This window comes from Phytophthora ramorum, assembly GCF_020800215.1.
Source record: "Phytophthora ramorum isolate Pr-102 chromosome Unknown Phyram_PR-102_s0001, whole genome shotgun sequence".
NCBI classification, from domain to species: Eukaryota; Oomycota; class Peronosporomycetes; order Peronosporales; family Peronosporaceae; genus Phytophthora; species Phytophthora ramorum.
The window spans coordinates 3,810,224-3,834,942 of record NW_027150647.1 but is presented as its reverse complement, the minus strand read 5'-3'; the positions used below and the strand labels follow the sequence as shown (position 1 = coordinate 3,834,942).

The following is a 24,719-nucleotide window of genomic DNA, read 5'->3' as shown; positions in this document are numbered from 1 at the left end:
TAAAACTTTTATTGTTTCTGAGCACGCTGGCCCTTTGTTCAATAGGAACAGTGGTTTGCTCGCTCGCCAGCGACTGTCGCTGGTTACAGTAACTAAAATACCTCATTCATCACTAGGTTATTTGACTTGACATGTTCTTACGCCCACTTGCCGATGAGAGCCATGAGACCGGCGCCCAGCCACAAGCAAACGTACAGCGTGAAGCGCTGCGACGCCGGACGAGACAGGAACTGACCGTTCGTGGTCATGTTGTACGTCAGTAGCTCCACCAGACCCGTGTACAGCAGAATACCGCCGGCAACACAGTCGAGAATGCCCTGCACCCACAGAGCCGTCGAAGAAGAGGACGAGTACGTGGTGCGGATAGCGATGCCGATCACCTGACCGATAGGAGTCGTGATGGCGAAGGCGAAGTTGACCATGAACAGCTTGCTCTTGCTCTCAAGTGAACTCATCGCAGAGCTGCCGATAGCAACACCCTCGAAGAACTGGTGGAAGCACAGAGCAGCCAGTAGCGTCTTGAACTCGGAGCCCGTGGTGACACCAAGGTCGAGGCCAATGATGACGGAGTGGAAGATAACGCCGGCCTCAAAGATGAGTGTGGCGATTTTGCGGCGGATCTTGGAGTCGTGAGCACTCTGGTCCAGGGACTTCTCGTGGTACGGGTTCTCGGTAGGCTGTGGGGTGACGGCGCCGTTGGGAGTGAGAACAGCTTCCTGGATCACCGACTCTCCATGAGCGTGGCCATGACCGTGGAGCATCGAGCCCTGGGCACCGAAAAACACCGAGCTCTCGCACTCGATGAAGTGCATAAGAACCAGAGTGATCAGGACAAAAGCCAGACCCAGACTCCCGTAGTTGTCAACGACAGCACCAAGGCACTCGTCCTGGAGCTTCTCGATTCCTTCGTTCACCATGTGGATGAGACCCGTGGCGATGACCACACCGTAGGCGAACGCGCTGATGGCCTCCATGATCACCGAGTTGGCCTTGCACTGAGGGATCTTCTGCGAGATAATGGGGATCAACGTGCCCGCCACGGACACTGCGAAGATGATGAAGATGGCGCCAATGTGTAGTCCCATGTCGTATTCCTCAGACTCGTCGAGCGAGACGCAGCCGCAGCACGTTTCTTCGGCCATGGTAGAAAGAAAGTTGGAGTGGTGTCCTCAAAAAGACTGTCGGCTTCGGTCGTAGATAGAAAAGTGATATCTGTAGTGACCGTGGATTGGGATCCACCCGTACTGCATAGAGCTCCTGGCGCTGGCGGCGGAGACCGCACGTGTCACATTCACGGCGATGCCGAAGCCGCCGTCGGACAAACACCTGCACGTCGAGGAGGGATAGTTCGGCACAACTCCATGATCAGCAGTCTCCGAGGTTTCCATTGGTCCTCCTGCCTCCTGCCCGGCGCCGTCGGACAAGTGGTGGGAGTCCCACAGTCCATTCAAAGGGCTTCTATTTCACGGTTCAAGTGGTCGATCACTCAAAGACGGCAGGACCGCAGACGGAGTCACGGACACCAGCTAGCCAGGCGCAACTTGCACTGTGGGCGAAAGCAGCTTTCTGCGCATGCTGCGCGGGGGGTTTCCCAAGCTGAATGCGTCGAGGGAGAGACTGCGGTGGGTAGTGCATTTAATTGCTATTTGCAACAGTGCGTTGAAGACCTCTGCATACATGTAGGTGGGTGCGCTCAAGCACTGCTACGACGGGGGTAGCACAATGCTGGACATCGGTGTTCGAGTTGAACGTCGCTGCCAGCAAAGTGTACACATCGACCGAGTTGTCGATTCTAAAGTATGCTTAGCAATTGCGGCCTGTCTCGATGAGCACAACTACAGTACTGCAACATGTCCTTCCTGACCATAGGGATAGTGCTACTGGTATTTTGAGGTGCCCGCTGAAACGATCAGCAGCCTATACATGTATTGCTGAGCTGAGCTGAGCGTGGCGAGCTGTTGGTGGTGAATTGCTGCCGCGGACTTTTGTCCTGAGAGCAGACTTCATTATCCGACGGCGAGCACCGCGACAAATTTCCTTCGCTGGTTTTCCGCTGACCCCCTCAACTGAAGCGGGCGACGCCTCCGCAGGATTTGCACTGAGTTGAGGCGCGAACGGTCATCTCCAGCCCCAGTCGCCCCACGCTGCCTCGCAAGTTGCGAGGCAGCGTGGGGCGACGCAAGGTCCGAGTTCAAATGGGTTGTGCATATAATGGAATCGTGAGATTGTGCAGGTGAGCACCGGCAAACCTGGTCCTGCACCACAGCGACACCAATATGAAGAGCAGCCGTCTTCAGCTCGCTCCCTTATATCAGTACTCGAGTCCCGTAGGACATGTTCTTGAGTGGCACCTTTCAAAGGCAAAAGTGGCTGTTTTAGCGTAAATCTACAAATTCATCGAGGGTACACTGCTTGATATCCTGAGGAGGTCGAGATGATCACGCGGCGTCCGCGAATCCATCCTCCCGGCGTCTCACCTGAAGCGAGTCGCTTCAACGCGCTCGCTCTCACGAGGTTGTTGTCTCGCCACAGAGCTCACTTGCCTCCGCCAGCAGCTCCGTGCGGAGAGAGCGGAGTGACGAGCCTCGCTGGCAGGCGCGCCTCTCGTTCTTCTTCCCAGAGCTGCTCGAACTCGCGCTTGATCGGATCGAGACGCGCCTGAACCGTGCGCGTCTCAAATGACTCTGCGTGGCGGACTCCATCGAACGCGGCCGTGCTGTAGTTGCCTTGTAAAATAAACTGCCAGGCCGGAGTACCCGCTGCGGCACTGCTTTCACCATCGCTTGACGCTACAGATGAAAATTACCGCGGGTATCTATCTTAACTTCCCAGTTGTTTTTGCCTCCCCATAGCATTAATCTTGGGCACAGCTCATGGTACTACTCAGGGTAGGTAGACCATTCACGGCAACACCGGAAAACTTCCAAAACCTTTTTTGCTACACCTTGTCGTCAAGCAAAATTGAATGTGCAGGAGCGAACAACGGGCACTCCTACAGCGATCTTCTTCTCCCTCCTCCTCTTCACCTCCGTGGAGAGCGGTGCTTGCGCGCTGGAGCTTGGAGACTGGATGAGTGCGCTTGACGGAGTAAAATGAAAAGTGGGAGCTTGCTGGAGCAGCGAAGACTCGGGGCGTACCCCACAACACCTTCGAATTGGTTGCAGACGCTAGGTTCACGAGAACAATGTTGAAGTGCGTACAGGCTGCTGGACAATGCGTACGGCCAGCAATGGTTAGACTTGGGAGCTGCACGGACAGACCTTCCCAAGTCTGGACTGGGCAGCAGCTTTATTTTGATCAATACACCAACTTTGTGAAAAACGAAAGTTCATCGCATGAGAACAAAAACCGACGTATTGGATTTCCGACTTGTCGTACCCTCTGACATCTGGGAATGGGTTTGTTAAAATACCAGCTCGGTGGTTTTTTTTGGCACTTGTGGCAAGGAACTCGACTCGTGGCCCACGCCTGTCAACTGTTGGCTGCCAACTTGCGCCAACTCAACTGAAACTCAACTGCTTCAGTTGAGTTTAGCCGGGCCCCAACTTCCACCAACTGGCGCTGAACTTTCACCATACTTTATCTTATATATTTTGAGTTGCACAGTTGGCGTGACCACGCTGAACTGCTGGCCCGGTTTAATTGTGCGATCCACCTCGGTGACCAAACTTTATTGCCTTCTATTATCAGATGGCCTCAGGTTGAGGCTCACTTAATGTGGAACTAACGCCCCCCCCCCCCCCCCCACACACACACGCAGCATCTGCACCACTCTACAAGAAGCACCTTGCTGGCCTGAGCCAGCACCACGACCATTGGCATACACACGGCGGAGGCATCTACGAGAGCCGAGAATAACAACGCCGACCTGAGCAGGAAGGTTTGGCGTTCGTCTGCGCTGCCGGCGCATTTGCAGCATTACCCAGCGACGCAGCATCCGCTCCAGTACTTTGCAAAGATGGAGCAGACTACGGCGACTCTGGAGGGACCATCATGCACGCACATCCAAGCCAATACCCAGCGACACCGCCGCCACGCCAGCCCCAACGTACTTCGAGTGTACAAGGCCCTCACACAACCTGCCACCGTGAAGAACTCGCCCCTAACTCTGCGACTCACAATCACGCGTTCGAACCTGAACTTCCATTGACGCCAGAGAACATGCTCAAGATAAAGGGAGCACGCAGACCAGAGTTGTGGGAGTTCGTTCGCCTAATGCGTAAGGATGAATACACTCATTTGCCCGACCAAGACCTCACATCGGACTGTGCTTCAGGAGCTCACTGCATAAGATGTGACACTGGCATTCCGTATGTCAAAGGTACAACAAGCTACGTCACCAAGCACATGCAAAATGTGCATGCTGCGCAACTTGATCACGCTAAGGAGAAGAAAGCCGCTGCTGCCGCTGCCAAGCGCGGCTCTGGCGTTGCGCTGACTAGCGAAGGCACATACAGCGCGACTCTGAATCCAAGTACTCGAGCTTTGGAGACATTACACCGAGCAGCAGGCCCATGCAAACAAGCTTATCGCCATTTGGATTGCCCAGAGCCTTCGGCCGTTCTCAACGGTCGAGGATTCTGGTTTAATCTTCTACGTGAAGTACGTGTGCGAGGTTTTGGGTGAAGTGAGCGTCAGACTGCCAAGCCGGACTCTTGTGCGAAGATATATTGTGGACATGGTCAACACCCTCCGTGATAATGTGAAAATGACAATTCTTCGGGAGTGCGTGTTCTACTCGGTCACAGCCGACATTTGGACGAGTCGAAACACCGACAGCAACATGCCCCTGACGCTGCACTACGTGGTGCAAGACTCACGATTTCGCAGTTGGACTTTGGAAGTTGTATCTTTTCCTGGCCGTCACAGTGGCGATGCAATAGCAAAGGGGCTGACAAAATTGTTCGAGTGGTGGGGACTGGATCCCAACTTTTGTGTGAAACGGCTTCGCGATGAAGCTTCTAACGCTGTCCTAGCCGTCACAATCCTCCAAATTGACCACATGTCGTGCGTGGCGCACTCGCTCCACCTCGTTCTTGCCGGAGCATTGACCAAGCGCAAGCCTACCCGAAAGAAAAAGCAAGATCGGGAACCCGCTGCCCGTAGCCAGCAATTCCGAAAGTCGATCAGCCAGCTTCAGCTTTGGAGATCTTCCTTCGACAACCGCCCGCCAAACACCGCAAGAGTCTGCCTACCAGAGTATGTTCGACGTGAACATGAACCTTGACGCACGCTTCGCTGAGGTAGACACGGAAAATGCTGATGCGCGATTTAGTGAAGACCTTGGGAATGGAGAGGACGGTGGTGCTGGCGATGGAGATGCTGCAACAGCTACTACGGGTGCTACAAGTGGGGGCGAGAATGTTGCAGAGGGCGCGAGAATTTCCGTTACTGCTCTGAATGATTTTGAGCGTGAAGTGATCGACACATTTGGTGGCGTTTCTACAGGAGCGGGTGTCGCTGGATTACCTCTTCTCGATCAATCTGAGCTAAGAGAAGATGAGGTATTCGAAGCCGATGCGTGGCTTCAAGAACGCTATTGGGTCGAGCTCTCAGATTTCTTGTCCGAATGGCTTGAGTTAGAGGAACGCCCAGCACTGGACAACGTGAGAACCATCGTGCAGAAGTTCCGCGATATCGCTTTGTACGTTCACAAGTCACCGAAAGCCAAGAAATGCCTTGATAGGCTCCAGACAGAGGAGCTTAACACCAACTCGCTGAAAGTTAAGATTGATTGTCCGACTCGATGGAATAGCGCTCGTGATATGCTTGCTCGAATGGTTGAGCTGAAGAACCCGCTTGCCTTATTCTTTCAGTATATGAGGCGAGGCGGGTAAACGCCTTTATCGTCCAGGGTGTATAGCGCACGCGCGCCAGAAGACGCGGCCGATCAGGAAGCTTAAACTCTGCCTTTCGGAAAGCCCAATGGGGTCAGACTACCTCCAAAAGTACGAGACCTCCGGAAGTAGCTTGGCGTGTGACCTTGTGTAATCCCTATATGTGTCGTTTGTCTTCGGAAGACCGGACTCCACCTGATGAGTTGTTCCCACACAATCAAAATGAATACAAGAATACAGAGTGCGTACGTTCACTTCCCTACGCAATTAGTACAGCTGGGGTTAGACCACTAGCAAAGCCTTCCCAGATGACCAAATAATACAGAGAGTTATACACAATATACAGCTGCTACTTATTATTTTGGACCCTTGAGCAGTGGGTCCGTACACCAGTCTACTTGTGTTTCACCTGGAAGACTGGTCACTTCCAGATGCACCCTTGTCGCGCACCACTCCCAGAAGGAGGATTTATAACTCCTTCCGGAAGATAACTTTTAAATATATCCAAAAGGAAAACCACTTCCGGATCACTCAATATACAGTCCTATCACAGAGCAGTCTATTCGATCAAATTCCGGGGGATGACTACTAACAACCTCCTGAAACGGCAATTACTATGAAATGGGGGGTCTAGAGGACACACTTCCAACTGAAATATAAAATAGGACAGATCACGTACGACCCGGTCAGCGCCTAATTTGGTCTTGAGCCTTTCGGAGAGTTCCACGGCGGTCTTCGCGGTCACGACGCGTCCAAACGTAGGCTGGGTAAACCCGGGTCCCCGGAAAACACGGCAGCTTGTCCGGCGTTATCCCAGCGTGCTTCCAGGCCAACTGATAAGGGCCCTGAAAAACACTTGCGCCCTTGGTGGCAAAACGAACTCTCTGTTATTTTTAGTCTCTGTTAGAAGTCTTCTGTCAAAGTCTCTGCTGGAAGTCTTCCACATGCACATTGTCTTGGTTTTACTATAGGGTTCTTTGGCGTAATCAGCATCCGGGAGGCTGACACATCCTGGTCGCAATCTGGCTCTTCGTGCATAACATATCCGGCTGGTCGTCTTGGTCGGTCGCTAATATCTTGGGCTTTGTATACTGGTAAATTGGAAGGGTCTTGGTGGGTACAACTCAGGAGCGTCTGGTCGGCCTCTGCACCCGGAACGTCTGGGTCATCTGCGAGTCGCATCAGAAAGGAACTTTCGGAAGGCACACGTGACTTCCAGAAGTAACTCGACATTGGGTGAACTTCTGGAAGTCACTTGGTCTCAGTATGCTGTGGGTACTTGTACCAGTTCTTCGTTCATCCTTGTTTTCCCCTGTCGCGTGCACTTCTGGACCAATCATCACTGCGAGTACTTCCATGGGAAATGGGAGACGACGCCCAGACATTTTTTTACGTCCAGTCGCCACGTGTCAACCGTCCCTCTCGTCATGAGCTTTCATTGAGGAATTTGATTCCCCCCCGAGCTGACAGGTTGTAATGAGATCACACGTGCCCAAATTAATCAGGGTATCCGGACGGAAATCACATCCGGACGGCGAATTGGTCCTTCAACTGGCGGAGGTCGCTTCCTTTCTTCGCCCTGCCCCGGATCGCCCAATCACATCATCTCTTGACGGTCGGAAGTCAACGTTGTCGAAGCGCGATCAAATCGCAATCTCCCGCCTGGTGAGCAACAGCATGGCTCCCACTGGCACTTCTGGCCCTCCTGCAAGCTCCACACAGACGCCTTCGGCGTCTCCTGGCGACGACAGCCCCAGTGGGGGTGATGTCTCCAAGCGTCCCTTCTCCGGCTCCACCGCCCGTCGACGACGAGAAGGAAGAGGTGGGAGAGGAACTTCCGGAAGAAGAGGAAGCCCCCGACGACGTGGCGGATGAGTCGATGGATGCACCTTCGGGACGACCGTCGGCTCAGACCCCCTCTCGGTTGCTGCTTTTGGATCGAGCACTTGCTCTCCAAGACGAGAACACACTTCTTTCCGGACGTGACATCCCGCGCGACCGTCAGTTGCCGGCACCGGCGCGTTATGAAGTCCCTCCGGAGCACACTTCCGGTAGACAGGTCCGTCTCGTTGGAGTTCCGGCGACCGAAAACCACAACGATGGGAAAACGTTCACCCAGAACGGCTACGGTGGTCTGGAGGCGCTGATGCAGATGAATGAGTTGACCATCGGTTCTCTGGCGCAGTTATATGATTTCTTCGACGAAAATGTGGACATTCACGATTACGTCTTGACGCCCCGCAAGAAACCACTTTCGGAAGATGACATGGAGCACCAATTGAATCACGTTAGTCTGAAGCGCGAGATCGCGAGCATTCTGACCGAATTTGGTCTGGAAAATTTGGCTCAGCAGGTCTTTGGGACAGTGGACGTCCTTCAGAAGGTGATGACTCGTTATCGTCGGATGTGAGAGCAAGTGGATGATTCCAGCTCGGCTGTTCACGACGCCGTCGAAGCTCGTGATGAACTTCTGGAGGTAAACCAGGATTACCAGTTCCAGACGGACTATTGGAGTCGGAAGGTGGCCGAGGTCCTGGCGGAAAAGGATGAGGTCGTCCGGAGTTCCCGTGAAGACATCACCCAGCTCCTGAAAGAGCATGCTTGTGACAAGCTTCACCTCAAGGAACAAGTGGCCACGCTCATTCGACGTTTGGACGACTCGGAAGCTCATCGCAAGATGTTGAGCGACCTTCTTCGACAGACGCGTCTGGAAGTGGCTGATGTGATGAACTTCCTGAGTGACCACTCACAGCTCTACCTGAACCGGCCTCGCTTTCGAGATCTCTTGGTTCACTTTCGGAACGGCACGCGTCTTCCATCTGGATGGAACACCATGATCACGGTTGTCGCAAATGACGACCCGAACTTCTCGCCGACGCCTTAAGCTCGAATGAACCGTCCTCACGGCGACGATGACGAAGAGTCTAAGGACAGTGGTCCCCCTTCAGAGACTCTGACCGTCGACCTGACTCAAGACTCGTCTTCAAGTGTGCCTGGTGGCAGTTCATCCAAGTGCAAGCGGTCTTCTGGAGGCAAGTCACGTGGTTTGTCCCGCAAGGTTTCGGACGCCATCCAAGATTTTCCGTCCGAATGGGACCGAACCTCGGATGAGCAGTGTCTTCAGGACACCAGCAATATCTCGTCGGAGCAAGATGCCCACAAGATGTTGGCTGACCTCCCGGTGGTCTGGGACCAACTTCGTCTGGACGTTCAGATGTTGATGTGGTCTGGCGTCGGGTACTCGGGAGCGGTTGAGTTGCTCGACCAAGATCAGGTCCTCCACACCAAGTTTCCCCTCGACCCGCTTCTGGAAATGCTGGTCCGGATGATGTTCTGGAACAAGCTGGACGAGACACCGTGGACTAAGCACGTCCCGAGACGCTACTTCCGGGCGGCTCGTGCGAAGCTGGACGACTATCTGGAAGATGATGTTCGGCCTCCCGTCTGGGACGCTCTGATGTCGCTGGACCATGACGAGGAGGACCTCATCCTGGAGGTCTTCGAGCCGGAGGTTGATGACAATACCAAGGATGGTGACTTCGTGTAGCGGGGCTACACATTCGGTTCATCTCCTACCTTAGTGCAACATGCACTAAGGGATACATTCAGGTTGACCACTCCACAGGGTGGTCCACATTCATAGCAAAAAAAGCATATGCCTGGTAGAAAGCAACATCTTTCTACCAATGAGAGTCATTCAATAGATAGGGGTTCTGCCAGCCATCCAATGGCAGAACCTCTCATTAGAATATCAGTTTTAGGAGGAAACCCCATTTACAATCAATACAGTTCTCATTTGGCACCAAAGCTATCGTTCGGTTCCTTTATCTAGGTTTAAGTATACTTGCGGATACAAGTATACTGAACTTAAGTAAATTACTCCTACGCTTCCTCATACACGTGCGCACACGTGTAAGCTTAAGTAGTGGGCCATTACAGTACCCAATCGCGACATGCACCCAACTCCACCGAGTCCCGCTGCTGGACTACTATGCGACGGCTGTGACGGGACGATCGACTCGATCGCGATCGAGGTGATGGCGCGTTCACCCGCGCTTGCAAATCAGAGACCTGTCGCTCGAGAGCACTGGTCCGGTCGTAGAGGAACACCACATCATCGTCGTGCGATCGGCGTTCCGCGGCGAGTAATGTGCGAGCCGTGTCGAGAGCGTGACTGTTATCGAGCCGATCGGGCAGGGCACTCTGAGCGTCAGCTAGCGCGAGACGCGTACTCAGATGATTGCGAAATAGCGTCGAATACTGTTCCTGATCAGACTGCACGAAGGTTGTCGACAATGAGTATACGCGATCCAACTCTTGCTCCAGTTCATGGACTCGGGCCTGAAGGGCGACGTGATCTTGTGCCAAGTCGGCATATATCCCTTGAATCGCATCCTGATCGCCCAGGTGGACGAGCATTCGGTCCAACGTGGCAAGCGACGCCTGCAACGTATCGCGATCGGTCTGAGACAACGTGGTTATCGATACCGGAACGGGGACGGTCGCCGGAGCTCGTGCAGCTGGAGTAATACCGGCCGGGGGTGACGCAGCATACCAGCTGAGCCCACGCAGCGCGCCGTGGCGTAATGCCCGCGGGATAGCACGTGGACGACTGGAGGTAATGCAGATTCAGCGTCGATTGCGTCGGGGGAAGCAGTGTTTGAAGCAAATGAGTTGGACGAACGGGTTGCCGACGACCGATCGCTGGATGACATTACGTTGGCGGATTCCCGATGGCCGTGGACGGTGCACAAGCAGACCCGGTCGGGCGAGTAGGCGCAATGCGGCAAGTTGGAGATTGTGGCGAGCGTTGAGTGCTGTACAATCGCCTCTCGCACAGAGGGCGGTTGTGGAGAAGCGACCAGAAGGTTTTGGAGATGGATTGATCGTGTCCGTCCAGGTGATTGGTCGATGGGCGCGGATGGATGGTTTGGGACCCGGGTTGGGCAGCATCAACGCGCCTGGTGAATGTGAGGGCCATCATTCCGATCTTGGCAAATCTGATCTCGGTACCACATGTTGGGTACATGAGTTCAGACCAACCGATCAGATCAATATGGGTTCCGATCGACCGATCATATTCATATGGGTACACATCAACCGATCACATCGACATGTACCACTAGGACCGGTACATCGGAGGTCCAGGGACGTCAGCAATCATGAGATTTGCAAGCGAGATGGGGCATAGGCACGTAGTTCTAAATGGATAAACAGAGAGAGATTTTCCTTGTAGCACGCAAGTGGTCTTCCGAATTCCGGGGAAGGAAGTATATTGGCCTACCCGACGACCGGACAACCACCTGAAGTGACTCAAGCGAGAACGCGGAAGCCCCTGGATAGCTTGGCCAGGTGCGCTCCCCTTCTCCCTCCAACTCATCAAGACCCCGCCATAGGAGGCGGCAAGCATCGAAAAGGACCCCGTCAAGGACACCCCCCGTGATCGATCACACACGATCGACGCCCGAACCGACTGCTGCGTGAAGCATATCCGCGTGGCAGCCAACCACCCTCCATACCTGAAGGGCCCTCAAGCCCCAGTTCTGCCCTGTTCACCACTGACTTCCCTCGAGTGAGTACCGGAAGAGCGAAACCCGTCCAAGCCGTCGGGTACACAAGCTGAGCTGTAAGGTCAAGATCTGCCGGATCAACGGAGTACCCCCTCCGACAGTCGGCAGTTCGGGCAACCGTTGGTGAGTTGCGATCGCGTCAGCAATTTTCGTGATCCCGCTCCAACATAATCCACCCGTTGATAACTTCTGGTGCGAAGTGTATAGTACAAGTATTGCATTCGATTGATAAAATCGACATGAAAAATATAGCATTTTGATTGGATTAAATGAATCCACATGGACAAAGAAATCCCAATAAAACGTCCACGTGAACAAAAAAAGACTCAAATCGTCTGGTCTCTGAACCAGTCAATAATTTAAGCATACTGATTAGTCTAAAAAGAGGGATCCTGGTAATCTATGGGCTACAATGGGCAATTGTGTTTAGTATAGTCGTTGATGTCATACCACTGTTGGCTGCCGAATTTTGCGTTGCCGGCTTTTTAGTCGTTGTTTGTACATATCCTGCAGTTTGTTTGTTTGTTTCAGCGGCGTGGCCTACGCAACGTTGTGTAGGCCGTACCGATCCCAATGTCGTATGGATTTGTAACGTGTTCTCACGTTGCGTAGGTCGAGGACACGTTACAAATTCATAAAACAATGGGATCAATCTACAAGCATGATAACTTATCCACGGCGACTCTACCTAATCCACACACCTGTGGACGAATCCACACGAATGCACAACGAGAGAGCTTTTAGCCATTGACAGAAGGATATTTAGTACGTATTACATTTACCCAATCGAGCACTGGTCAGGAGCGAAAACCTTTAGAAAAAGATCATTAACTGTCTAAGCTATTAGCAGGGCCGAGCCCTTGTCACTCAACCATTACCAAGATGGCTTCTGGGTGCTACCGTCAGAACCTGCTTTCGTCTTCGCTTGACGAGCTCGGTCTCGAAGATTTTCTTGACAGCTGCAGGACAAGATGTAGGCTTGCAAGTAATTTGGTCAAATGCCAGATTTGTGACCTGAAGGTGGATTTCCACCAGATGCGCTATCGTATTATAGCTTGCAAGCCATCGAGTTGTAACGAGTACTCTGGTCAAGCATGCAAGTGGAAAATTTAAGTGTTGACGTGCCAAGAAACCAAGAAAAGCGACATCAACAGCTCAGGAACAAATCACGCAGACGAGGCTTCTCCAAGGAAACCCAAGCTGACATTGGGCATGAAGCGACTGGTAGAACAGCTTGTTGGGCAACACGCGAAGCCGAACCGTATCCGTCACGATATTTTAGATCGGTTTGAGCCTGAGCGTGCCGCAATCCCTTTGCCAACTACAAGCGGACCAAATTGAATGAGACCAATTTTATCGAGGACATGGAGACACAAGCAGAGAGTTGTAAATTCCATGCTGACTTGAATGATGGAGATCCGCTTCTTTGGTTATGAAGTGAGCGAAAACGGGGTACCAGTGTTTGGAGATGGATCAGATGAACAGCGCGTAGTCGTCGGAGTTTCAAGGCCATACATGCTGAAAGAACTTCGTTCCACTGCGAATTTTGTGCTTCATATCGATATAACACACAAATTGAACCAGTCTGGCTACCCAACTACAGTTCTTAGCCTATCAGATGCTTCATGAAGCGATTGCACTCCTCGTGACTTCTCAAGTCACGGGGGCAGTAATGACTATCGCAGTTCGATACGTACAAGAAGCGACTGGAGAGTTGCCTGAAATTCGCTACTGTATGACCGATGCTGATAAAGCTCAATTCAATGCTGTGAGGTCAGTCGTCGCATCTAGAACACGGAACACTACCGATATGGTGTATATTATGTGTTTTTTCAGTGATTACAAATGTTGGTGAGCATGCTTCTGGCTGCGTTGGAACATCAGTTTTATTGATTTCCACCAGCTGTATGAAATGCATTTTCCCAGGACGCCCGAGCGTTTCAGTAAGTTTCAGAGAATGCAATCAAGAAGTGGAAGGCGGTCCCGGAGCTTGATAAATTTGCTGACAACTTCAAGAAGCAGTGACTGGATTCTCAGTTCTCAGATTGGGTTGTATTTATCACACCACCTGGATATGCTACAACGAACAACTGCGTGGAGACATTCAACAGGATGATTAAGCAAGACTATACATTTCACTCACTTGTAAAACTTGTCGGTTTAATGGATCGCCTAAAATTGATGTGCTTCCACTGGTCACGCGACCAGTGTGTATTTAAAAAAAGTGTCGATCTCTAATCGGGAGTTACTGTCGCGGGAGAAAACGTTACGGGAAAAGAACGCGCTCTGGGCTGTACAGTCACAGCGCACCAGTATCAACTTTCTACTTGGCGAAGAAGAAAATGTCAACACCATCCACATTTGCCAGCGTGAAGAAGAGGAGGAAGAACTTCAACAACATGGGGATGGAGGGAGCTGTGTCCAGTATTGAAGAAGCGCAACAAGTAACGAATGGAGCTAAGAAACCAACCAATCAAATGATGGGAGGTCCATATGGAGACGAACGCGTGCCCTTGCCGCTCATGGCTCAAGTATGAACCTGCGTTCATGTGCTTATTGCGCTGCGCATCATTGAATGCTCGATTCTCAGAATGCCGGTACCAAAAAGGACGTTTGTCAATAGGCGTCATCGCGTTGGTCGTGGTAGTCCTGCTGCAGTAGGACCAGCACTCTCGTTGGAGTAGCAGCTGATAACCGGCTGCGCCATCGAGCCGGCCGTGTCTGAGGAGCATAGCTCCGAGTCGCTCGTGATGACTCCAGTCGGTTTCAACAGACTCGGCTTACGGCGGCGACGACGTCGTCAATGCCTACCCTGGTGTGGTTCTTCGTTACCCACGCCGGTGGTGACTCAAGGGCAGAGTCGGGAATCTCATCGACTCCGTGTGGCACATTGTTACCCACACTCGGCAACCTCATCCCTGGCCACGGTCTCGACTGCCTTGGCCTCACGTGGACTTGTTCTACTGGCGAGACTTACGTCCCCTAACGCGGATACAGTCGAGGCCCGTATGGCGCCACGATCAGGAGAGGTGGGTGTTGCTGGCGTTGCAGCTCCCCACGCTGGACTATTAGTCGTGTCCACCGGCATTGCCTGTGGCGGTCCATTGCCCGCACTGAACGGTGTCTCATCACCTGTTGCAGCTTCAGCTGCGACTACTTTGACGGAGTTCCCGATCATGGGGACAACTTCCGTAAATCGGCGGACGCCATTGCTTTCAGGTAATCCTTTCGGATACTGTGTGTTCTGATAGTGGTGGGGTCATGACTAACCAATGCTCTGCCAGATGCTGAGTGCCGTTTAGCCTCGATGGCTTTACGGCACCAAATGCTTCAGAGTGCGTGGGTCCAAAGCACGGCGCACCCAACCAGACGCCGTACGTGTCCACAACCACGTACGGCTCGCAGCTATTCAGTTATGTGAACCTGATCGCATGGTATATGCAGATCATTGCCGATGCTCTCTCACAGAGAGTTGGCAATCGCTCCGGCGGCTTATGAAATCATTCGATGCCCCTGGAACTAAACGTTCCTAGGGATATTAACATTCCCGTACACTCACGTGTACTACCGGCAACCCAGCGTTGCCCATCACCGATTCGATACATAAAGTCTCTCGTAGTCTAAGCCTCCATGGTGTGCGCCACCCGCACACCTGTCACGGAGACTCAACTGTCCCCCTTCTGGGGACTCGCCGCTACTGGTGGTCGGAGTTCCCTCGGTCACCTGGCCACGGCTTGCGCCAGCGACCGTTAGGCCCTCGGGGTTTGAGGGATGGGTTCTTCCCCACCCCAGTCGAAGGAAATACACGTTGGTAGTGTCCTAGTCCGCCGCATTTATAGCTGCGGACCGAGCCCAGCTCAGCAGAGCTCAAGTCCACAGGCTCTGGCTCGTTGTTTGCAACGACCGGAGTACCAGCCTGCTTATGGTTGTACTTCTCCTGGAGGGCGAGATTAATCGCCTCCTCCATAGTGGATGCATGCACGCGGAATAACTGCGTGCGTGCGGGACCGACCTTCAGGCCGTCCATGAAGATCCGTCATCTTGACTTCTTTGGGCAGGGGGTTCCCCACCAACGATGATGCCAACGTGCGCCTCTCTTGTGCGTACTCGTACAGCTCGCGCTTCCCTTGTTTGCAGGTGAGGAAGCGTGAGCGCTGGTGGAACGGATCGTTCGCCGGGAGAAAAGCAGCGCGAAGCCGCTCGCACAACTGTTCCCAGGATGCAAAGCACCCAGGAGACGTCGTCTCCAGCGTGTACGCCCAATTCTTGGCACGACCGCTTAAGTTGGACAACGCGAACGCAACGCGAAGTCCCTGATCCGAGATGAGACCCGCCCTCATGGCGATCTCAACTTCTCGGATCCAGAAGTGAATGTTTTCACCTTGCTTCCCTTCGAACACAGGCACAACCAACCGCAAAGGCTTCGGCTCGGACACAGAGGCCTGCAGGTTTCCCTGCACGTGAGCAATGGGTTCACGCTCATACGAGTCGGCTGGCGTCACCGACGCCAAGTCTTGGAAGACAGCCCTCCCAAAGATGCCTTCCATCTTTTGAACGGACCCGAACTGCGATACGTTCAAGTGAGGAACCTCATTTCGTTCCATGGTGGCTCAACTCTTGAGACCACAGAAGATTCAGGAAGTCTAATCCTACCCGATTAGACGTGGATTGATTACAAGTGCTACCAAGTGTGACGGGGCACACAGTACCTTGCACAGAGGAAGTGCTAGAGAGCGTAAGCTCTCAGTGAACAACAAGTTCACGGTTCCCGGCCTAAGGGAACAGACTATGACTTAGACGGTAGGCTAAAGACTGAGTATATTTTATACACTCCGCGACAAAACCTTTGGGACACCTACATTTCGTACTATAGCTCGGCTTCTAGAAAGAGTTAGAGAACGCTGGTCGGATATGTTGCTCCTATCTGATAGGACAATAATGGACTTGTGACGCTGATCTAGATTGTGCAGAACTTCTATAGGCTAGCATACAACAAATCGGATTTCGCACCGCGACAAAAAATGACTTGATTTCACTATTATCAAGAATGAAGGTCCTGCTCTTCCCTCCCCGAAGTGGCCTCATTGTCCTAGTTTCAATATGGGACGAGGGCCTACCATCACCGACGAAGAGCACGAACGCATGAAGGGCCTCTGTGAAGCTGGTGTGGGTGTGCGTGGTATTGATCGGCGTGTTAAGCGGTCTCCGAACGGCGTCAGCTTCGTGCTGAAGAGCAACGGTCCACGCGCCAAGAAGGGGGGGGGGGGGGCACAAAAACCTAATGATCGACAAGTGCGTGAAGCTGTCCGCGCCGTCACCACCGTGAACTTCTCCGCGGCGGAGTTGAAGTCCACGTACGAGTTAGAGTGATCGGTGCGTACGATCTAGAGACTTCTGTCTCGTTTGGACTATCTAGTCTACTGTAAAAGAGATCGTACGCTACCGCTAACTAAAGAGCACAAGCAAGCGTGCCTAGAGTTTACAGAGAGGCTCTCGACGGCGGCGCAGAAGGTGATGATGTTTGGGCCATTCTGACAAGGAAAGTGTACAGCCACGGCAAGCAGTACAAGACCTTGACCAGCTGACAGCTGCGGTTATGAACCCATACGATTTCGTCACCATGAAGGAGCTGCACGAATTGATGGACACGATGCCATCCCGTTCTTTGAAGTGGCTTGCAAGAACGGTGACACGACTCACTGTTAAGAGCAGGACCTTCATTCTTGATAATAGTGAAATCAAGTCATTTTTTTTACGTGTACCCATGTTACACTGGCCACGCCGTTAGCATATGGAGGCGGTATGAGAAGACACATATCTAAATAGCAGTCCTTAGATCGAAAAATCGACCGAGATATGACCACCGACCCACCCGTTGATAAATTCTGGCGCGGAGTGTAGTATGGCGGATGGCGTTCTGTAGCACCGGCTTTTTTAGTCGTTGTCTGTAGCTGAGATTAAAGAGCTGTCGGTGGTGAATTGCAGGCGTAAGCTGTTGTCCTGAGATTCATTATCCCGGCAACAATTCCTGAGCGACCAAATTGAGGCGCCAACGGTAATCTCTATTATGTCAGGCAGCGCCCCACATGGTCTCACCTGCCTGCAGAAGGTTCGAGTCCAAGTGGGTTGTGCATCTAATGGAACCGTGAGATCCTGCAGGCCAGCACCGGCACTGCGACACATGAAGAGCAGTCGTCTACAGATAGCTCCCTTGCATCCGATCTCAGGTATAATAGCACATGTTCCTGAGTCGCATTGTCGCTGTGCAAATGTACTATTATTTGGCGCCAACAAAGGTGCGGAATGGACAGCACGGAATCGGAGACCGAGCATCGACTGCGCGCCATGGAGGCGGCGTTCCAGCGCGAGCGGCAGCAACGCGACCTGCTGGAGAAGAAGTACGCGCGGCTCAAGCGGCGCTACGTGCGCCTGGAGCGTTCACACAGCCGCCTGCTGATTGAGTCGCATGGGGTGCGTGCGTCGTTCCGACCAAACTCTGCTACATACTCAATCACTAATTTAATATATTATGATCCGATCTGCCGCCAATAGAAGAGCGGCAATGGAGTGGAGACGCCCACGGCCCAGTCCGAACCGGCAGAAAGTGTAGCGTCCACGCCAAACTCTCAGACGTCGACGGTATTCCAATGTGTCACAATCTGTGTGTAATGATACAGGGGACTAAAGCTCAATTGCTGTACGCAGTTTGCAGTGATAGATCTCACTAGTCCCCATACTGGAGCTAATTATGCACTGAGGAGCAATGATGGATCGCTGGATAGCGAGTCTACAGGGCTGCGCACCTCCCGGTCGGATATCCTGTCGAGTGACGACATTTGTGCTGAAAGCCCGAGCTCGTCTCTGGGTTCCCCCGGGTTGTCTACCAGAGAGTCTCGTAATAGTGAGGACGAAGAGGAGAAAGGGGACGTTGGAGACAGTTGGCGATCCAGCACTGACAGTTTGTATTCGGCTCCTGAATCAAGACGACGCCGGCATTTAGATTTCCATCTCCCTTCGGGTTTGACGGAGTCGCATCATACGCTGTCAAGTCCATCGCGACGGATGCATCAGCATGGATTGCAATCGGACCAATCAACAAGCTCGCATAGCTCGCCGCAGTCTGCACATTCCATGACAACACACAGTGGAGAACCTCGCACTCGAACCCGACCGCGGCTTCAACTGCATCACCACTCGCCAGAACGAACTGCTGCTCGAGCTTATGGATACGAACTCGAGCAAGAACTTGAACCTCGAGCGCATCAGCACGATCGATATCGCTGGGCATCGGACCGGTCCCCGGAGCCTGACACACCACCACCGGTGACGTCGTCATCATTAGTGCCTACAAACCCGTCGCCGTTCCCGCTGACAGCCCCATCGCCGCTGGTGCAAGCAGTTTCATCGCCGGCTAGGAACCTCCGAGCGGAGAGTGATGAAGAAGCATCATTGGCGCTAGCACGTTACCTGCAACAGCAAGAGGTAAGACGTAAGGTGGCATTACTAGGTAATATCCGTGGAGCCGTGGCATTAAATCGATGTGCTTGTTTTGCAGAATATTGCGGCATATGAAGAGTATGAGGCACGACTACTTCGCGAATCTGCTCAGCAAGAGTACAATCAACGATCGTCCTTGCCCACCAGCTCAGCTCTCTCAGGTTTAATTGAATACCAACGCAATGTGGACCCAGACAACATGACCTACGAAGAACTATTGAGGCTTGGAGAGGAGGTCGGGGACGTGAAGAAAGAGCGGTGGCGTCGAATGGCTGTTCAGGTACTTTCGAGTCTCCCAACCCATCGTTGGACGCGTGATCACAGCGAAGACCTTTCGTACGTACTCATCTCGTGTGGAATAGTGTTTGAATTCGCTGCTTACTTCTCTTCAGTTGCATTATTTGCCAGTATAACTTTGTGCCGAATGATCGAGCGATGACGCTTCCGTGCGCTCACGTGTTTCATGAGGGTGAGCACATTACTTCGCAAGGTTTAATATGGAGCTCGACTAATCTGTGCACGCTCCGATTTTGCTGTAGATTGTGTTGGTGGCTGGATCCACGAAAATAACAATTGCCCACTATGCAAACGAGAAATCACTGCCATGTAGGAATGAAATGTTCTTGGGGTGAATGAAAATACATTTGACAAGTGCAAACGCTCATCTACGTTTTCACTGTTGGAACCGGAACCGATCGAATGATGCGATCGGCACCGGCACTACAGTCACGGCGACGGCCTTGGGGGCTTGAACATCTTGGACAGTCGATTGCGGCTGGTTTGGAGCGTTCGTGATCTCTTTGGAAACGACATCATCTGCATGTACGTTATTCGTGCCTGCCACACTGTCTTCTGGCTCGCCAAGGTTTTCCAACATGCTCTCTGCGTCAGTCGACTGTTCTATCGACGAGTCAGAGCTGGAGCAACGAGAATTATCCATTTTACTGTTCCCTGTGAACACAAACTGTTCAATTCGACTGGAAAGAGAAATTTGGTGCGCTGCACGCGAGTTTACACAGCGAAACCCCGGACCCGATGTCTTTCGCTTCTTCAGCTTATGCTGCTGAAGCATCGAACCGGCACGCATCATTCTTGAAAACGCGGTTTCTTTTACAGGCGCGGCAACGCTGTGGGATGTTTCCTGAGAATTCGGGGCTTGGTTTTCCTTCGAGACATCATTTATTTGCGTCGGTTGCGATCTGATCTTGCCGTCATTCAGCGGGTCGAAGGAGATATTCCTTGCCACATCGACACCACACGGCTCCTGACTCTGAAATGTCGATGAGGAATCCTGAGAACGAGGAGTACTTTTCTTCACAGACTCATCAGATGGCGACATCTTTGACTTGCCACCAAAAAAGCGACTTGTCAAGAGAGGACTTGCTGTAGTGGGCTTCTCCACCGAATCCGTGGTGTTGCTGTGTGTACCCTTCTCCTTTGGTGAACCAGGTTTAGATGCCCACTGATCCAGAAATGACGGTGGAAGTTTTCTCTTCTGAGGGCTTGTGTTCAATCGTGGCGCATTAAACGATGCAGCTGCTGCAGATTCTCTGGCGTGGAAGAATGAAGTAATCGCTGCCACCTTTGGGAGTGGAGGAATACTAGATTTGGTGACACTTGGCTGGGTTGAATTACGGCGTGGTAAAGCCAATTGGACGGGGAATTGCTTCATAGTGATAGGATCCATGTCTCCATCGGCAATTGCTATTGCGACGTCACTGGACAGCATGGGCCCCACAAAATCCATTGAAGCGTCTGTTTCTAGCAAATTTGCAGGAATCGGGGTGAGTGGGACTAGTTTCTGTCAAAAGCGTGCAATCACAGTTCGTATACCAAAGAATGAGGTTAGCCCACAGGACGAAAATCATGGACAAGCAGACCACCTAACCTTTTTTAGGGGGCAATAGACTCGCTGGTGCCGGAAAGTCAAGACTGCCTTGCGGAAATCATCTTCATAAGTCACGGGAACTCGTGTTTTTCCTTCAAGACGCAATCCTTGAATGATCTAAAGCGTCAACAAATTGAAGTAAAATACGGGAAAGTACCGTTGCGAAAATCGAGTTTTGCAAAGCCTACCTTCGTGAAAGAGCCATGTTGCTTCATCGCCGTATAAGCCTTCTTTAGTCCGAAACCAGGAATGCTTGGCAAATAATCACATCCTGAAAAGATGCACATCTCGAGAAACTGTTCGAGCGATCAAGCACACAAACCGATGGAGTTAGTAGTGTTCTTAGAGTTCAACTAACGTCATAACGTACCATTTGCTCTGTGAACATGTGAAAGACCAATCCCTTGTTCTTCTTGAGGTTGGCTGTTTGGATCTCCTGCGCAACATTATCGCGGTCCATTTTAAAGAGAACTGTTTGACATCCGAAAGGAAGGCAGTCCGAGTCCTCAGTAATCACACCGTCCGCGAGTCCATTCTTCACCAGGTACGCCAGTTGTGCATCTGCCTCGTACGGCGCTACCACGTAAAGCACGTTCCGCGCTTTCAGTTGCTGTAGAAATAAGCACAAACAAAAAATCAATATTTTCGTTCCGAGAAAGTCAACAGGGTTCAAGGAGCTCACCTGGATGATTCGATGCGCCATGTAGGGCGACACGTCAGCAGCTCGAACGAAACATTTGCGAGCCTCACTGAAGCGCTTGTTGTTGTAGTGCTGGACGCCGAGCTCTCGGTTTTTCTGTCTCGCCTTCCGTCGCTCTTCCTCCGTGCCTTTTTTCATAGGAAGAGGGCCTCCGTCGAACACAACGTAAGGGATGACACCGTTGTGCAGCAGCGTAATGACTCGGTCCATGAAATACGTTACATATCTGCAGCAAAGTGCGTTAATGGCCTCATCACAAATCTGGAGACGAGATTCCCGACGTACTTGTCAGTCTCTTGTCCAAGGCAAATCTCCTGACTGCACGAGTAGATGGCGCGGTGGAGCCTGTCGAGTTAAGAAATAAATGCATCACGATTAAAACTCTCGACTTTTTGTGTCACTTTTTATATGGACGAGTGAGTGTACCAGCAATAGCCGTCAATGGCAAGCGTGCGGCCTCTGTACTGCTCGATGGACTTGGTCTCAGTGATGCTCTTTAGCACCGGCAGCAGGCCCGAGATCCCCATAGCGACGCTGGGACGATCGTCTACCACGCCCCTCTTCCCTGCTAGACGGATGACGACGAAATGGCGCCCAAAAGGTTGTTTTCAAAAGCGTAAATAACTAATTTAAATTACCGTCCCATTTAGTGTTGGTTTGATTGAGCGTTAGATTGGACGTTTCACTGATCGCACCGTACGACTCGTACGGTGCATGATAGAATGAAGATCGGTGGCGACCTGCCGCCATTCTTCGGCGTCAACGCGTCTCTGGCTGCGTGCCTGTACCTCGTGGACGTGGCATTCAATTCTTCGATTGAGTATGGAGAGCTGCCACACCAGGACGCGACGGACAACAGCCGCGACGCAATTGTTTCCTTGTGAGTGGCTGCAGGTACTTGACGTGGTGGTTTGTCACCTTACTGCTTTGCTGTAGCGTCCAGGTGCTGCTGCAAATCGCGGCTCTAGTCAACTTGTTCGTGTTGCTGGGTGGTACATTTCTGTTCCGCAGTGGCCTCTTTGGCATGTTGTACACACAGTTCCGCCTCGTGCTGCTTGTCCACCCAGCGTACATCTGCCTGACCGTCATCTTGGGCATTGCTCGAGTGGTACGTAGTGTGTAGTTCTGGACGCTGCTGTATAAAGGTTTTCTGAGCCCGTTGTTTGGAGTAGAATCTGCTTTCGGCGGATATCGCTCACGTGGACATCTGGGACGCTCGAGGCTACGCGGTGTTTTCCAGTATTCATAAGCTAGGTATGTCTCTGGCGTCCGAGCTACAGGAAGCACAATGTTTCTTTTGACTTCAGGTTCCAATTGCATTAGGAGCACTATGCTACTATGCGTGCAGTATCTACGCAGTCGAGCAGCTCCGTAGCCGCAAGTTTTACAGTCACGAGTATTGGATGCATCGATGAAAGCCACTTTCAGTTAAAAACTACACTATCATGAAGGGCATACCTCCACCATGTTTAAAGCGGGCGCTGGAGCTTCGCTGCATCCCACTCCATCACTGGTTCATTGTCGCGCGCAGTCAGGATCTCGTAACCCGTTTCCGTCACAAGGAACGTGTGTTCAAACTGCGCCGAGCGCAGTCCGTCCTTCGTCACGGACGTCCACTGATCCGGCCACGTCTTGTCGCGCCAGGTACCGACGTTAATCATAGGTTCAATGGTGAAGATCATGCCAGGCTTCATGATACCGACAGCCTTGTTCTTCGCGTAGTGAGGAATGTCCGGAACGGCGTGCATATGCGTGCCAACACCGTGACCGCAGTACGACTTCACCACCGAGAAACCCTCTCTATTCGCCACCCCCGAAATGTGTTTGCCCAGCTCGCGGAACATGGTGCCAGGACGAATGACCTTGGCTGCCGCTGCTAGACTCTCGAATGTTGTCTTCACAAGATGCACGCCTTCCTCATCCACATTACCCACCAGGAACGTTTCATTCAGGTCGCCGTGGTAGCCGTTCTTGAATACAGTCACGTCGAGGTTGACAATGTCTCCGTCTTCAATCGGACGAGAGTCCGGGATGCCATGGCAGATCACCTCGTTCACCGAGATGCAGACCGACTTGGGGAAGTGGTAGTAGTTGAGCGGGGACGGGTAGGAGCCGCGGTCCATGCAGGCCTGATGAACGATCTTGTCGATCTCGTCACCGGTGATACCGGGACGCAACGCTTTGCCAGCGATATCCAGCACCTCACGGCCGAGACGACATGCCTCCCGGATGCCTACGATCTGCTCGGACGTGTACACGGGAATACTCTTGCTCTCGCGTCTAGCACGCTGCTCTGACTCTGGGATGCCCGTCTCCGCGTAGTCCGGGCGCTGGATGTGCTCGAGCACCTCGCTCATATCCGACACCTCGCCAGGACGCAGCTTGCCCGTGAACTCGAAGCCGTCGAAGGGCGACGCGTGCTCGGCGCGAGCCTGCTCCTCCGCGATGGCCTGTGTGAACATCTTGTGCAGCGCCTTGTGGGTGCCCCAGTAGTCCTTGAAGCACTGCTGCGAGCAGAAGGTGCTCATGGCGGGCGGGATGCCCAGCTTCTTGCACGTCGGGCACACGAGCGTGCCGCTCTTGCCGCATGTTGGGGTCACGCACGCCTCCGCTCCAGTCATTGCAGCTCCAATCGGGGAATGAAGGATAGCGCGTGCGACGAGATACGTGGGAACATGGTCACTTTCAGCAGAGAGACTCCCACCTATTATTAGCCATGCTTCTATTAAGTTCGAAACCCCGATCCCTAATGGCTACACACTTCTTTTAAGTCCGAAACCCCGATCCCTAATGGCTACACACTTCTTCTTTTAAATCCGAATACTCGTTCTTTTTGCGAAAATCCATATGGACTATTCACGATTAAATCAGTATATATTTCCCAATGAGCGCTTTGAGAGCAGAGCACCACCGAAGCGGCGCGCCAATACTACTGAAATAAGATGATACTTTCCGATTAAGTACGGTTCGCACAGATTTTCGCACCTATCGAAGACAATGTCGCACAAAGTGCTCTTGCTTCAGGAAGAAAGGCTGGCGACCCAGCTCTCTCTTGCTCTCCGAATCTGAAAACGGACGTGGGCAGTATGGAGGAATAACAACGTCTCTCCGACCAAACTTCATTTTAGTATGGTGCATATTAGCCAATGAGACTGTTCTTTAATTCGTTTTGGCAAATCAAAACTATCTCTATAGTTTTTGGCGAATCAAATCACGTTACCGATTAT

General features: G+C 52.3%; 5 protein-coding genes across 5 annotated transcripts; 2 read left to right on the top strand and 3 right to left on the bottom strand.

Annotated features, from left to right (window-relative positions):
• Positions 1 to 137: 137 nt before the first annotated feature.
• Positions 138 to 1,142, bottom strand: KRP23_918 (Zinc-regulated transporter 1; the record flags this gene model as incomplete). Its single annotated transcript, XM_067894492.1, has 1 exon — positions 138 to 1,142. One exon carries the CDS (start codon positions 1,140 to 1,142, stop codon positions 138 to 140), a length of 1,005 nt encoding a protein of 334 aa, XP_067751484.1.
• Positions 1,143 to 17,710: 16,568 nt separating this feature from the next.
• KRP23_917 (E3 ubiquitin-protein ligase BIG BROTHER) lies at positions 17,711 to 19,514 on the top strand (the record flags this gene model as incomplete). The annotated part of the gene is made up of 6 exons (XM_067894481.1): positions 17,711 to 17,878; positions 17,960 to 18,046; positions 18,113 to 18,889; positions 18,963 to 19,240; positions 19,297 to 19,373; positions 19,444 to 19,514. 6 exons carry the CDS (start codon positions 17,711 to 17,713, stop codon positions 19,512 to 19,514), a joined length of 1,458 nt encoding a protein of 485 aa, XP_067751483.1.
• A 63-nt stretch (positions 19,515 to 19,577) lies between these two features.
• KRP23_916 (Exonuclease 1) lies at positions 19,578 to 22,019 on the bottom strand (the record flags this gene model as incomplete). The annotated part of the gene is made up of 7 exons (XM_067894470.1): positions 19,578 to 20,705; positions 20,793 to 20,909; positions 20,981 to 21,088; positions 21,163 to 21,402; positions 21,475 to 21,718; positions 21,778 to 21,837; positions 21,919 to 22,019. The coding sequence occupies 7 exons, from the start codon at positions 22,017 to 22,019 to the stop codon at positions 19,578 to 19,580; spliced, it is 1,998 nt and encodes a 665-aa protein (XP_067751482.1).
• Positions 22,020 to 22,214: 195 nt separating this feature from the next.
• On the top strand, positions 22,215 to 22,907 carry KRP23_915 (uncharacterized protein; the record flags this gene model as incomplete). The annotated part of the gene is made up of 4 exons (XM_067894459.1): positions 22,215 to 22,372; positions 22,429 to 22,600; positions 22,665 to 22,746; positions 22,816 to 22,907. 4 exons carry the CDS (start codon positions 22,215 to 22,217, stop codon positions 22,905 to 22,907), a joined length of 504 nt encoding a protein of 167 aa, XP_067751481.1.
• A 54-nt stretch (positions 22,908 to 22,961) lies between these two features.
• KRP23_914 (Methionine aminopeptidase 1) lies at positions 22,962 to 24,113 on the bottom strand (the record flags this gene model as incomplete). Its single annotated transcript, XM_067894448.1, has 1 exon — positions 22,962 to 24,113. One exon carries the CDS (start codon positions 24,111 to 24,113, stop codon positions 22,962 to 22,964), a length of 1,152 nt encoding a protein of 383 aa, XP_067751480.1.
• Between the last annotated feature and the right edge of the window lie 606 nt (positions 24,114 to 24,719).